This window comes from Delphinus delphis, chromosome 2 (assembly GCF_949987515.2).
Source record: "Delphinus delphis chromosome 2, mDelDel1.2, whole genome shotgun sequence".
NCBI lineage: Eukaryota > Metazoa > Chordata > Mammalia > Artiodactyla > Delphinidae > Delphinus > Delphinus delphis.
The window spans coordinates 43,010,426-43,026,148 of NC_082684.1; the positions used below are offsets into that span (position 1 = coordinate 43,010,426).

At 34.7% G+C, this 15,723-nt stretch overlaps 1 protein-coding gene across 6 annotated transcripts in view; it reads right to left on the bottom strand.

Annotated features, from left to right (window-relative positions):
- The window catches only part of KIAA0586 (KIAA0586 ortholog), a 100,271-nt gene that overhangs the window by 17,459 nt on the left and 67,089 nt on the right, over positions 1–15,723 (bottom strand). For all 6 annotated transcript variants that reach the window (XM_060004478.1, XM_060004477.1, XM_060004480.1 and 3 more), the window contains 2 exons: positions 14,470–14,624; positions 10,794–10,902 (listed from right to left, as the gene is read on the bottom strand). In XM_060004478.1, coding sequence (XP_059860461.1) covers positions 10,794–10,902; positions 14,470–14,624 — 264 coding nt within the window. The remainder of the gene's footprint in view (positions 1–10,793; positions 10,903–14,469; positions 14,625–15,723) is intronic.

A 15,723-nucleotide genomic window follows, 5' to 3' on the forward strand; every position in this document is an offset into this window, starting at 1 on the left:
CTACTTTTTCTAGATGAAATACTCTTCCCCAAATGTCTGCAAGTTTTCTCCTTCCCTTCATTCTATATGGAAATGCCATTCCTACAGAGAGGACTTCCCTAACCACATGATCTAAAGGAACAAACCACTTACTTTGCTTCCTTCACTATTCATCCCTGCTTTATGTTTTTTTAAATTGATACTAGTAGAAATATTAATACAAATTGACATAGACATTATTTTTAAAATAAATAAAGCAATACCTTTTAAAAATGTTTTGCTTTTTATTTGGAAAGAATTTCATACTTAAGAGAAAAATTACAAGAATAGTATAAAGAACACCTTTTTTCACTTACCCAGATTCACAGTTGTTAACTTCTTCCCCATGTTTTAGATTGGTGTGATATTTCCCTGTAACTACATTCAGGTTATGTACTCAGATATCCCATCCGGAGGCACACAGTATTCATCTGTTCCTCTATGGCGATACTAATTTTGATCATCGATTCTGGGTACTGTCCTATGTTTTCCCTTTATACTAAATGAACCAATCTATGAGGAGATACTTTAAGACCATGCAAATATCCTGCTCTTTATTAAAACTTCCCTCTACATTTAGCATTCATTGATGACCTTTGCCCCATCTAATCTTTACTAGGATGGTTACAAAATGCTGACTTTCCAACATTAGTAGTCACTCCACATTTGCCCGTTGACACCTGGCATTCTTCTGTAAACCTTTTATGTTTTTTCACAACACTTAACATCATCTGAAATTGCTGTAAATTAATTTACTTTTTTCTATGATGTACACAAGTATGTAAGCTCTGTGAAAGCAAGGATTTCAACTAGTATGTTCACCACAGTATCCCCAAGGTTTGGAACAGCACCCAGCACATAGCAACTACTCAAGAATGAATAGAAAAAGGAAGAAAACTGTTAACAAGGCCCTTGCACTAGATGGGAGAATAAGACTACCTAATACATTTGATCCAATAAACATTTACTGGGAACCTACCATTTAGGGTGCTGTGCTAGAGAGCAGGTGGTGCAGAGATGAATGAAACAAGGCCATTGTCTCTAAGAAATTTACTTTCTAGAGAAGGAGAGGCTATAAGAAAATAATCCTACAAGGTATGATGCAAGGGCTAAAAGTGAAGTATATACCAAATACTACGGGCCCTTCAGGGACACAAAGTGGACCAAGAATGTTTGTTTCTAGGATGGAAAGGTGGTGAAAGTGGGCAAGGGAGGGTACAGTTCCAAGTGAAGACATTGAGAAAGGCATGGCGGAGGGGAGCTTAGGAGATACTGGTAAGTGTAGTAGGATGAGAGTTGAGAAGAAATAGAATTATGAAATGTGAATGGCCACAACTGACCTGAAGAATCATCAAGTCCAGCCCTCATTCTGTAGATAAGAATGAATGATTCTGCTTATTCCAACCTCATTCCCCTGCACTCCTGCTCTTTCCCCTTCTCCCCCTTCCCTTTCTCCTCTACTAACTCATGTAACCCCACCTTTTCCCTTCTTCCTATTCCCTCCCTTCCTTTCTCTGCACTCTTTCCTTCTCTCAGGATTATATCTTTCTCCCTCTCCCTTTGTCAAGAGTAGAAATGAGATGGGATCAAGGCTGCAGGTGGAAGAGTTATCTTTAAGGAGGTTTTAAAAAGCACGGCTCTTTCTTCAACCCAAAAGGGGAAAAAAATGCAAGGATTAATGTAAAGCCATAAGAAGTTGAAACTAGAGTAGTTATAAATGAAAGAGTAGAACTTTTGAAACACATTTGAAAGAGTAGAATTTAGAAAAACAAAAGCATATATTAAAAGAGAATTGAGGGCTTCCCTGGTGGCACAGTGGTTGAGAGTCCGCCTGACGATGCAGGGGACACAGGTTCATGCCCCAGTCCAGGAAGATCCCACATGCCGCGGAGCGGCTGGGCCCGTGAGCCATGGCCGCTGAGCCTGCGCGTCCGGAGGCTGTGCTCCGCAACGGGAGAGGCCACAACAGTGAGAGGCCCGCGTACAGCAAAAAAAAAAAAAAAAAAGCTGCCATTAGGCCTGAATTACATGTTTACATATGAATTACATGGTTAAAAATATGCCTTTTACTTCACCAATGTTATTTGTTTTTTGTAGCAAAAGATGATCTTGGGAGATTTTTCCCACTTAAAAAAATGTTTTAATGATTCTGTAATAAAGCTAGTAGTATTAAGCCTACCCAGATGATGTTAGAACTTTGTTTGGAGTGGGGATAGGGAAAAGGCTGAGCCCAAAGGCAAAAATTGAGGGCATTTTATATAAATAAAATCTTATTGTATATAACATCAATAATAATAGTGATAATACTGGTAAAAAGCAAAATTATTATGGATAAGAAACTTTAAATAAAGTATTAATCTAATAAAATAAAATATGTAAGTACAATAAAACGGTGAAAAATGTTTTTCAAGAACACATGAGGAAGGTTCCTAGGAATGACAATGAAATTATATCGCCTTTTGCCATTAGAGTTACAGGGTTTTTTCCCTAAGAAATTTAATCATTTTAATACCTTTATGTGTACCCAATACTGCCCCTAATTTTAATCCTTACTTTTAATCAGGATGCAACAGCTCATAAATGATTACTGAGCTCTTGAGTTATCAGTTTCTCTCTTGGATTAAAAAATGAGAGAACTGCTGACAGAACGCAATTCACCAAAACAGTCACTTGCCAGTAGATAGGATTATAGATTGGAAATCATCCTGGTTAATAAGCTTCACTATATTTAATTGTCCAACATGCAAATCAATTTAAAAATTTTGTAAAAGAATTCTAGGTGTTGTTCGTTTGTTTGTTTTTGTTTTGTTTTTTTAACATCTTTATTGGAGTATAATTGCTTTACATTGTTGTTAGTTTCTGCTGTATAACAAAGTGAATCAGCTATACATATACTTATATCCCCATATCCCCTCTCTCTTGCGTCTCCCTCCCACCCTCCCTATCCCACTCCTCTAGGTGGTCACAAAGCACCAAGCTGATCTCCCTGTGCTATGCGGCTGCCTCCCACTAGCTATCTATTTTACATTTGGTAGTGTATATATGTCAATGTCACTCTCTCACTTTGTGCCAGCTTACCCTTCCCCCTCCCCATGTCCTTAAGTCCTCAAGGTTTAATAAATATAAATTATCTTAAATATATTCACTGAAGAGTAAAAAAATTTGTTGAAAGTCACTTTATCTCCCTAACACTATATGGAACATGTACCATCTCTAGCATTTTCTCACCAACGTCCTTAAAGCTCAGAACCAATATAGATTCAACGACTATCTGTTAAAGAAGAGCTGATTACAACATGGTATTCAAAAAAGGAGAGGTGTCCTGGAGACAGTCACGCTAATAATAGCTAATATTTTCACAGCTCTTACTATGTGTCAAGTCCTATTCTAAGTGCACTACTACCTGTCTTCCACTAGGATATCAACCTTCTGGAAGAGATACCATATTACAGATGAAAAAAGCACAGAAAGGTTAAGTATCTTGCCCAAGGTCACCAGCTAGTGAATAGCTAGCAGAGTTAGGATTTGAACCCAGGCAATCTGACTCCAGAGTACAAGCTGTATGCTGTAGTGCTTCAAATTCTACAGTAGAACAGACATCAGCATGAACATCTGGAGTCATTAAGCAATGTTTCACAAAGGGTGGTCCTTCTTCTTCTGCATCAGAATGAGCAGGGGTGCTAGTTTAACATTCAGATTCCCAGGCCCCACCTCAGGCAACCGATCAGAGTCTCACAGTAAAGCCAGGGATCTGCATTTTAAATTAGAAATGCAAGAGATTCTTAAGTCAAAGTTTGAGAGACAATGTATTAGAGACTAACAAACAATCCAGGAGTAGTGCATCCTACAAGTATAAAAATATTACTTCTCTGTTCTAATTCATTCTGAATTGAAATAATCCAGCTTCCCTTTTATTTAGGGTAGAGCTGGGTTAGTAGAATAATCCATTGTTATTGTGGTTGAAATAGTCTATCTAATTTGTATTTTATTTATATAAAACTAAAATCACAAAAAATTTAAATGATTATTCTGTTGATTGGAAGAAAAGCATCTGTAATACACTAACTTGTCAATGTTGTTAGTTTTACTTGGAGGAGGGCAGTGTAGTATGATAGAAATACTACTACACTAGGAATAAGAAGATCAGATGCTACCACTAATCAGAATTATGACCTTTGGTTCTTGGGAGCAGGGGCATCATCCCCAGTTCAACAGAACCAAAAGTCATCATTCTGATTAGTGGTAGCATCTGATCTTCTTACTCCTAGTTCAGTATTTCATTGATATTAAAATATAAAGATATTATCAAATCTACACTTACCTCTGTGATTATTTTGGAAGGTTAAATTTTGCTCAGTGGCTGTTGAATAAAAAGGCTACTAAGTTTAATGAAGAGTTTAAATCAGGTTTTACATCAATTTGGTTTCTAAAAAAAATAGCATAAAAACTTTAAAGTCAGGTTTCAGGAAATCTGGCTAAGAACAATGAAAGGGTTGCAGAGGTTTCTGGAATACTGGTGAGTCTTCAGAACAATCCTGGTATATGTATTTGGTCAGACAGGTTTAATATCAAAGACTTGAGAAAAACCTACATGCTCCATACACAGTGTATAAATAATTCTACAACAATAAGAAAATTAAATAATTTCCACAATTAAAATACTCTTACATAGAAAAAGAAATCACTTTAGCACCAACAAGCAAAAATGTTATGGAAATCCTTGAATAATTTTCAGTGTCTTTTCAAATAGATTTTCCCTATCAATCCTCTTTGCATTTTGCTTATTTTTAGGGAATAGCCTTAGTTAAGCACATTTATCTCCTAGATTTTATATATATATATATATATATATATGTGTGTGTGTGTATATATTTCTATTTTTTAAATCAAAGGTGTAAATCCTTTCTTGTAGGAACAAACAGTTGAAATAATAATCTATGATAAAAATCCATTAATGTGCCAGAAAAGTGTCTTTTCTCATATGGTTTACGCTCCCACCTCCATCCATTCAGAAAATATAAGAAATGTATATACATAAAGACAATCAGCAAGTTGACCTAACACACTTGCTGCCATGTGTTTATTTTTTCAGCACTATAAGAAAAAAGTGACAATTTGACAGTATGATTACCTAAAGATGTTTGTCTTTTTGAATTTCATAGTATTCTAACAAATTATTTCTGAGACTCAGTGTTTTAAAGAAATTACTCTTCTCAAACTACCCCCTTTATTCTTCTTCTTCTTTTTTTTTTTTTTTGTGGTACGCGGGCCTCTCACTGTTGTGGCCTCTCCCGCCGCGGAGCACAGGCTCCGGACGCGCAGGCTCAGCGGCCATGGCTCACGGGCCCAGCTGCTCCGCGGCATATGGGATCCTCCCAGACCGGGGCACGAACCTGCGTCCCCTGCACCGGCAGGCGGACTCTCAACCACTGCGCCACCAGGGAAGCCCCCCCTTTCTTCTTCATATCCCTTGAGAGCAGATGTTTTGTCTTATCCATCTCTCTAGCTCCAAAGCACCTTCTACAGTCCTTTACACAAAAAGGATGCTAAAAACACTGACCTAAAAATAAATGTACAATGGAACATTATTGAGCCATAAACAGGAATGAAGTAATGACATCTGCTACATGAATGAACCCTGAAAACATGTTAAGTTGACGAAGCTAGACACAAAAACCACATATTGTATGATTCCATTTACATAAAATGTGCTGAATAGGTAAATCCACAGACATAGAAAGTAGACTAGCAGTTGACAGGAACTGGGGGGAGGGGAGAATAGAGATTGAACACTAATGAATATGCGATTTCTTTTTAGGGCAAAGAAAATTTTCTGGAATTTCCATAACTTTTTAAAAATATTAAAAATCACTGAACTGTACACTATAAAAGGGAAAATTTTACGATATCGCAATTAAAAAAAAAGAATGAGTGAATGAATGCTCACACTATTTCTCTTTCATTTAGAGTTAAAAAATACTGCCCACTGACTAACATGTAACCCGATTTAACTTTCTCTACCCTTTAGCATATGCTTGGTTGCCCCTTCCCCTTGCTTAACTAATATGTCCTCAAAGAACGAACAATTTTTATACTACAAAAGAAATGACAAAATCTTTTAGAAAAGTAAAACTGACTTTACATTATTCCACCGTGGCTGTCTGTACCATGTCTACATTCAAAAGTTTCAACTGAAAAATGATTATAAGGAACTATTCTCATTTTTCACCTTTTCTTCTTCCTTGTACCTTTTACTAAATAACAGCATTAAACATTGTTTGGTGTCAAAAGCAAATGATGGAATGAATTATCAAATTCAATTCAATGAACACATTGACTGTATTTAAGCACTGTATTTAAGCACAGTGCTATGTTGGGAAACAAGGTCTATTAAATAAATAGGAAAACCTATCTTAATAAATAAACCACAAAACTATCCCATATATCACTTTCTCTGAAACTTTAAATAATCAGTCTGGAGAATACAGCGATGGTAAAGGCAGCTCTTGCCACAAACTGTTAAGTCACACAAATATTTATTAAGTGCTTACTCAATAAAATGGTATAAAACAAGGAAAAGAGCATCAGCTTTGCCCTCAAGTAGATATGGGCTTGAATTCCACACCTTCATTTGCTAAACTGTGTGCGTTGGGAAAATTAGTTAACCTTCATGAATCTTACCCTTTCTCGTATAAATGCCACACTACCTGCGTGGCATGGTATTATGAGGAATAAATGAGATAGCATAAGGTGCCTAGCAAAGCTTCAGTAAATGGAAACTATTGTTAAGATTATGATTATGTTCCGGGCACCAAAGATCTGGAGGGTGGGGTTAAGGATGAATAAGCCATTTTCAATTGAAGGTTCAATAAGGACTCAGGAAAATGCAGCTGAATGTTGAAGAATAAGAAGTTTCAATTCAATTTGGTAATATTTTGTAGAGGAATTTTCTGTCTATGTTCATGAGAGATATTAGTTTATAATCTTCTTTTCCTGTAATGTCTTTGCCTGGTTTTGGTATCAGGGTTATGCTGGAAAGAATTCAGTCCTTCTGGCAGTGGCGGCCACTCTCCTCTTCCAGGCCTGCACCAGTGAAGAAGAATCTCTCCAGTCTCCTAATCTTTCTGTTTCTAGAGGTCTGTGGAGAAGGGACTGCAAGTGAGAGTGAACCACTTTTGTATCAGTAGCTACCAATGGCTCTATGCTTGGCCTTTAGCAATTCATTAAAGAAAAGTCTAGTCAAATACATCTTATCTGTTTGTATGGTGCCTGGTATCTCTTCCTGTAACTGTGCTCTGGCACAGTGACAGGGTTCTTGTGTCTCATATCTCGGGAGGAGTCTGTCTTTCCGTGGACTTCAGGCTACTTAGTTGCTGTACATCATAAGTCCTCTGATGGGTTCAAGAAATGTTATGATTTTAGAGTTTATCTGACATTTTATTACAGTTAGGAGAAGAGACACTCTCCACTTTCATCCTCCTAGGTGGAAACAGAACGCCCACATTCAGCAACATTTTAAAGTGAATTTCTATTTTATTAATCAATAATAGCATGGATTTGTGAAAGACACATTTATTCAGATTACACCTTTGGATTCATGGACTTTGGGCAGATTTGTTACTCTGTGCCCCATCCCTTCCCTATCAGAGATCTACACACATGGCTTTTAAATCACTGTCATACTTTATGAGAAAAAAAATCAATTTAAAAAACTTTTAACTGTGATTTTAAAATTACTAAAATCAACTGTAATTTTGAGCTATTATAATTTAGGTATATTTCAAATACAAAAGCAAAAATTTTCATTTGCACATACGGTTAGAAATGGCTTCTAAATATATATAAGCTTTGAATTTCCTAATTCTCACATATCTAAAGTCACAATCACTGTATGTTAAGGTATAAAAGGTGCTACGATGGCTAGGAATTAAACTCAGGACATAATGTCAAAAAAAACCTATTGTGATTTCCCACAAAAATGTAACCTGCTTTTGATAAATTAGTGCAATTACATTAGTAATTACTTTTAGCACTTTGATACATATTTTCTGAGCAACGTATTTCATCTACAAATAAGAAAACTGAAGAATGCTGTGGTTTTCAAACAACTTTGACAACTAATCTGTCCTAGCATTTAACCATACAACATATGTTCTAATTTTCCCCCATTGATTATAGTATAGCCTATTTGACTTTCTAATTATTCTTTATTATGCGGTTCTTAAAATTTTAAGAGAAAAACTAAAGAAGAAAAATATTTTTAAAAGTGAACTATTTTAATACATCACTTTATAGAATTTAATTGTTCCTGGGTTCATAACAAATAAATGGATTGAAAACTAGTCTCTCATTTGTACTGAAGAAAGTTAACTGCACAGTGAAAGGGAAAAAAATTTTAATGACTTACTAAATTACTTAAAAAGTTTGCTTTCACTATAAAACTGTTAGACACATTAATCAGGACTTAGAATCAGATAAGTGGTATCATGTGCCCAAAAATATACCCAATGAATTAAATACCAAAAGAAACAGATATTATCTTTCAGAATTCAATTCAATTTCTCTCTTTTGTATTAAAATCTGAAAGTAATAATCAAGCGGAGAGGAAGGAGACAAGTACTTTAAAGATATCCCAGAAGCATAGTGCTAGAACCTACGTCCTACCATATCGTCAGTCAATTTTTAATGGATGATCACTAAACTACTGCTACTGCTAGTAAACGGCTTGATTTCTTTATATACATATATTAAACTACTATGCATTTCAAAGTGAAATACATAATACTTCTTCCTGAAACAGCCATAATTTGGGCTTCAAGTATTCTTAGAAGCATTTATCTTCCAGAAAAGATGTGGTTTTGATTCCCTTGTGATAAGGTGAATTTCCTTCATTATCTTCAAGCCCTTTGTATATGATAGGATTGAATTCCTTCAAGGTCACTCAAAGTTGTGAAAGCCCTAGAGGATTATTTTGGCACTCTGACTCTCTTATTCTTTGAAACATTTGGCAGTGTATCAGAGCTTCATCAGAGAAAAAAAATTAAATCCACAAAATTTATAGGGGAAAAAGTCATAACTGACTATATTTGCCAAGGGAATTGTATTCATTCAAAAAGTATTTAGTATGGAGATATGTATCAATTATAGAGTGAAACACTTGGCTCCTATTTAAGATGTTTTATCTATAGCCCACTGGGTATTTATTTATCTTGGTTAAAACTGACATAGGCCTGCGGCTCTCCTAACTTCTGTATTGCATGTAAAATTAAATGAAAATAATTTTTACACATATTAAATCCAACTGTTCTAGATTCTTTCTAAATAAAACTTCCTCCTACTAGCTAACACATTGGTTTCTTTTATTTTTCTTATGATTTTTACTGGCATTAAATGTTAACTGCACACTATTATTTAATGACGTTGTAAGTCAACAAAAATTTAAATATTGCCATCTTGTGGTCAGACATTCATATATGTGAAAATGAAAACAATGCCACTTTCCTAAAGAGAGGTATTTACCCTTAAAATCTTACCAAAGATATTTTCCTATCAGGTGAGAAAAATGATCATACAACATTCTCCAAGGAGACAAAATTCATTTATAATTTTAAGAAATTATAATTTAAAAAAAAAACCAAATTAAATATACAGTCATTGATCATGAATAGTAACAGAATTCAGTAGAAGGACATCAAGTCAGTCCTGATATTATCTTAGAAATATTCATTTGCTTATATCTATATACTGTCATGATTAATTTTTAAACACAATGAGGAAAGTGTTACAGGTAATTTTCCATAGGATTTTAAGATATAACACTAACACTACTGTACCACTGTTAGGTTTTAAAAAGCGGTCAGGAGGGGAAAGTTCTGAAAAGCTGGAGCAAGAAAGGAACAGAAAACAAGCAGAAAAGTAAAAACCTAAACCTCATATAACATAATCTTAAGCACTTCCTCATTTAGGTCCTCCCCAAACTGCCAAACAGTTACATTTGTAATTATATTGGCATTCAATATATGAGATAAAAAAACACAATTACAAAAGTGAAGAAAAACATTCCACTGCTCAAAATACTCCTAATACTTCTACCTGGACTGTAGACAGAAAGTTTTTAAACAGAAGACATCTTAATTTCTACTGCCAAATTTCAGAATTTAGGTTATATAAAATTTAAATGACAAAGAAGCAAGAAGGCAAACTAAGCACAAGGCCAACAGCTTTGCAGAAACACAAAGACAACATCAAATGCCGGGATGCTGACTGCAGAATCATTTAGCCACACAATTTTGGTAATCAAGCAGTACAGAAAAGTTCATTCATATGATAGCATCTAACATGAGTTCTTTGTTTTCTAACTTGTACCTGTTGATCAAATCGCCACACAACATAAATAGCCTTTACAAAGCTCCTCAACAACCATAACCATTGCCTTTATATTATAATTTAAAACAGACAACTATGATACAGATACAGACTTATAGATAAAAAGACACTGACATTCAATTGTACAAGAACCAAAAGGTAAGATTAAAATAAAAATACTACCTAAGAGTTTTTAAAATCCATTAGAAATAGTGTTTATTGGTAAAGAGAACTAACAAATATACTCAAATACAATACCAGATTCTTTATCCCAAAGGGCTAAATCAAAGAAAACAAAAAAACCCCTAGAGAATAAGAATAAAACTTATATAAAAGAATTCTCATTATATATGTGTTCAATTCACAACATATATCAAACTCTTATATTATTACAAGGAAACAAATCTTACCTTGTTGCTGTGAAAGTGAAATATCACATTTATTTCTTACACGTATTAAACGACTTTGAACTGGCTTGTGTTCAACTTGCTTAACATCTTGGTCTTGTTTTTGTTGGTACTGAAGAATTTAAGACATGAAGTCATAATATTATTTTTTAAGTTACTTTAAAAAGATCTGAGCAATTAAATTATTTAGGTGTTTATTATATAAAATTTGGATATCATGCATGCTTTCTAACTACCAAATGGGTGATGGAGTACATATTACTAAAGAAAAGATATTGCAAATAAAATCTTTCAAAAGATTTGGGTAATATACACAGATTTCAGATATTCAAATCATTTCTATTTTTCCTAGAGAATTCAGAACTACTTATAAACCAACTATTCTAGATACATACATGATGGATTTAGACAGGATAAAAACTTAATTTGACTGTAAGCACTTCCATATAACCATTTTTGCATAAAATGAAAATCTGCATAATGCACTGCAATTTTCAAAGAGCTTTTATATATAATAACATCACTGAATTCTCACAAGTGTTGAGTAGGTACTGTTACCCTCCTTTGCCATTCAAGAAAAGTACACTCTACCATAAGCCCCATCATCTCTCTTCCTTACTACCACCTAACGAAATTTGAAATTTACAGTAGTCACAAATTCCTTCACAATCACACATTACAAATTGTGATGACTTTAGTCATTTTCTTTCTCCCCTTTCCTGTTTTATGAGCCTAATTATGAATGAGTCTCTGAAAACAACTGTCAGATATAATCTGACAGGAACCTAAAAAGGTATCTCTGAACTCTTAACAACAGATACAAGCAGAGGAGAATGTGAAACACCTGTCCACATGGACTCAAATGTAACCACTCCAGTTCTGGCAGGTACTTATTTATCTACAGATAAAAATGAGTAGCTTTAGTCTGCAATAATAACAACTAGCCTCACCTCTGGTCTTCTAAGTTTAGAGCCATTAGTCATATAGGTTTCTTCCCTGAAGGAAATATTATTTTGGTGTGTATTTCTAAGATGGGTACTATGACTCTTTTGTGCTGCTTCAATTTAGAACCTTCCTACTGGCTCCCTTCCTTAACCACAGGGATTAAGAGCTGAGTATTGTGTAGCTAAACTGCTCGTGTTCAAATTTGGCTAAGTCATTATGTAGCTTTGACCTTGGGTTAAGTTACTTAACCCCCCAATACCTCTATTTTCTCATTCATCAAATGGGGATGATAATAATAATAACTACCTCAGTAGGTTGTTAAAAGGATCAAATGAGTTAATACGTAATGAACTTAGAACAGCCTCTGGCAGAGTAAGCACTATAAACAAGTGTGTGCTAGTATTAGTACTAGCCATATTTCTCTGTTAATAAAAGAAATCTAACAAATGAATTTTTTTGAAGCCGTTCTTCTGGTAACACCTTGCAGTTTTATTTTAAAACAGGCCAATAATTAAAGGAGAGCAATCTTTCTTTTATTTTTTAGAATATCTTTATTGAGGTATAACTGATAGACAATAATCTGCATGTATTTAAAGTGTATCATTCGTTAAGTTTTGACATATGTATATACCCATGAAGCCATCATCACAGTCAAGATAATACGATGAACATATCCACCAAGCTCAAAATAACCTGAATTCCCTCCTATAACTATAGATTAGTTTGCATTTTCTAGAATGTCATGTAAGTGGAATCGTAAGGTATGCACTATTTTGGGGGAGTGGGGGTTCTGGCTTTTTCCCCTCAACACAACTTTTGTGAGAATCGTCCATGTCACTGTATGTATCAATAGTCCATGGCTTTTTTCTTTTTTAATAAATTTATTTATTTATTTTTGGCTGCGTTGGGTCTTTGCCACTGTGTGTGGGCTTTCTCTAGTTGTGTCGAGCAGGGGCTACTCTTCGTTGTGGTGCATGGGTTTCTCATTGCAGTGGCTTCTCTTGTTGCGGAGCACTGGCTCTAGGCACGCGGGCTTCAGTAGTCGTGGCACACGGGCTCAGTAGTTGTGGCTCGTGGGCTCTAGAGCACAGGCTCAGTAGTTGTGGTGCACGGGCTTAGTTGCTCCATGGCATGTGGGATCTTCCCGGACCAGGGCTCAAACCCGTGTCCCCTACATTAGCAGGCAGACTCTTAACCACTGTGCCACCAGGGAAGTCCATCCGTGGCTTTTTATTGCTAAGTAGTATTCCATCTTATAGATATGCCACAACTTGTACATTCAGCAATTGATGAATATTTATGTTGTTTCCAGTTTGGGGCTACTACCAATAAAGTTGCTATGAACATTCATGTGCAAGCCTTTGCTTAGACATATGTGGTAGTTTCTCTTGGGTAAATAAATACCTAGGAGTGAAATGTCTGGGTCATATGGTAGGTGTACCTTTTATCAACACTTTTTAAAGAAATTGCCAAACTCTTTTCCAAAGTGGTTGAATCATTTTACATTCCCAGCCAGCAGCATATGAGAGTTTAAGTGCTCCACACCCTTGCCAAAACTTGGCATGTTAGTCTTTTTAATTTGAGATGTTCTAATGCCTGTGTAGTAGTATTTCCTTGTGGTTTTAATTAGCATTTCCCTAACGATTACCGATGTTGAGAATCTTTTTATGTCCTCACTTGCCATCAGTATATCTTCTTTGGGTAAGGTATCTGTCCAAAGATTTTATCCATTTTTTAATTGGATTGTTTGTTTTCTTAATATCGTATTCTGTGAGTTCCTTATATATCCTGCATATAAGCCTTTTACCAGATAAGTGATTTGCAAATATCTTCTCCCAATCTGTAGCTTGTCTTTTCATTCTTTTAACAGTGTGTTTTGAAGAGCAGATATTCTTGTTTTTGATAAGACCAGTTTATTAATTTTTTTTCTTTCATGGATAGTGTTATTGGTGTCATTTTTGCCTAACCCAAGGTCACAAACAATTTTTCTTTTATTACAGAATTAATTAACAGATATTTATTCATGACTAGTTTTTTCCTGATCTTTGCTTGGTCACAGGTTATTAATACTGAACCCTACATAATAGTGTGTTCCATAAGCAATCTTTATTTTATATACTTTTGGCTTTCACCCTCAACACCATGCAATGCAACACAATACCATACCATGATGACTATTTATTGAATAAATTAATCTACAGTGAGAATACACAGATTAAAAAACTGTATTTAATTTAACATGAGCATTTTTTTTTACACCTTGGAGAGTAATTATCCTACTTTTTCAGTACACAAGATTGCATGGGTCATTGGCTTAACTCAGTATGAAATATCTCATACTTTCACGGTAACACACTTCACAAATTTTAAAAGAATAAATATTTATTGAGTACCTATTATGCACAAACTACTAAACTAGATATTGCAGGGGAATATAGAGGTGTAAATGATAATAGCTATCTAACTTGGTAATAGGCATTTTTACATACATTATTTTAATCTTTAATTTAAAGATGAGGAAATTAAGGCTTAGAAAAAGACTAAGTATGTATTCAAGGTCACAGCTAGAGACTGGATGAGCTAAGATCTATAGCCAGGCTTGAGTTAGTGAAAAAAGGAGGCATGATTTGAGGCTGTCTGACTCCAAAGACTGTGCTCTTGACACTGTTCTATGCTAAGGCAATATTGTTACCATTCTGATTTAAGTAAAGTACAAGTGCTATTAATTGGGTACCTGAGGAAAATCTTCAGCTGCTACTGATAATTTAACATCATCTTCTTGTGTTGTCAGAAGTTTTGTGGGAAGGGCAAGGTGAGGATCTGGCTGCAACTCCAATTCTCCCAAACTCATTGGACCATGACTAGCACATAAATCTTCATAAATATCATCTGTTATCAAGTATGTAAACAAAAAGTTAAAATAAATTATTTCTTAGAAAAAGAAAAATTGCCTAAAATTACCAATATTTCTTACCTGCTGAATTAGAAGTACTTCAACAGAAAATACGTGTCACCAAGCCTTCACTGCAATTAAAACCAAAGCTCATAGAGAATGCAAAAAGTACCTATGTTCAAACAAATCTATGGACTATTCTAAGGTTCCAATCAGCAAGCTGTTCACGCAGTCCACACCCAACACTCACTCCTACACACCAACTCCTAACACTCCAGATTACTTTTTCTATCAATAAGAGTCAATAGAATACTTTCCATCTAAAATGTAATCTTAAATCAAGGGGCAATTTCCTGACTAGAAAATGTTGGTATTGCTTAGCTCTGTTCTGGTATTTTTCTTCAAAAGATCAAGCTCCTCTTTTCCTCAACCAAATGGCATCTCAATGAAATCAATAAAAAGAAGACAATAAGAGCAGAGATAAATATTTATCTAATAATATCACTGTACATTTACATTACATTTTATACTCCAAGCACTTTCACATATAATATCTCGTTTAACTTGAACCTCACAATCATTCTGTAAGGCAGGAGGATCCGATAGTTTTATAACTGTCTTTCACTGTAAGGCTCAGGGAAGTTAACTGTCAAAATATCAGAGCTAAGAGGTGAAAAGGAACTAAAATCCTCATCTTTCAACTCCTAGTCACTGTTCCTTATTTCACATTCTCGCTAAATTATTCCTAAGAAAATTGTTTTTCCTAATTAATGGTCACCTTTTAAATATAGCACAATGCAGTCTCATTTTAATCAGTAGAAATAGACCTGAAGCAATATACATAAATTGTTTTAAAAGAAATGACATTTTAAAGACCCCACAGGTATTTTCTATTTAAAAGCAGTATGTTGACAATTTCTTAGGTTTAGCAAATAAGCACTCTCTGGTTTTTTTATGTTAATCTATATTTTTAGGTGGGTTTTACATAAAGCAGAATACATACACTGACTTTTAAGTTTTACCTTTCCAGAATTTGATCTACACAAAACAATTTCTCAAAATTATTACCTGTTTTATTCTCATTTTATTTATAAG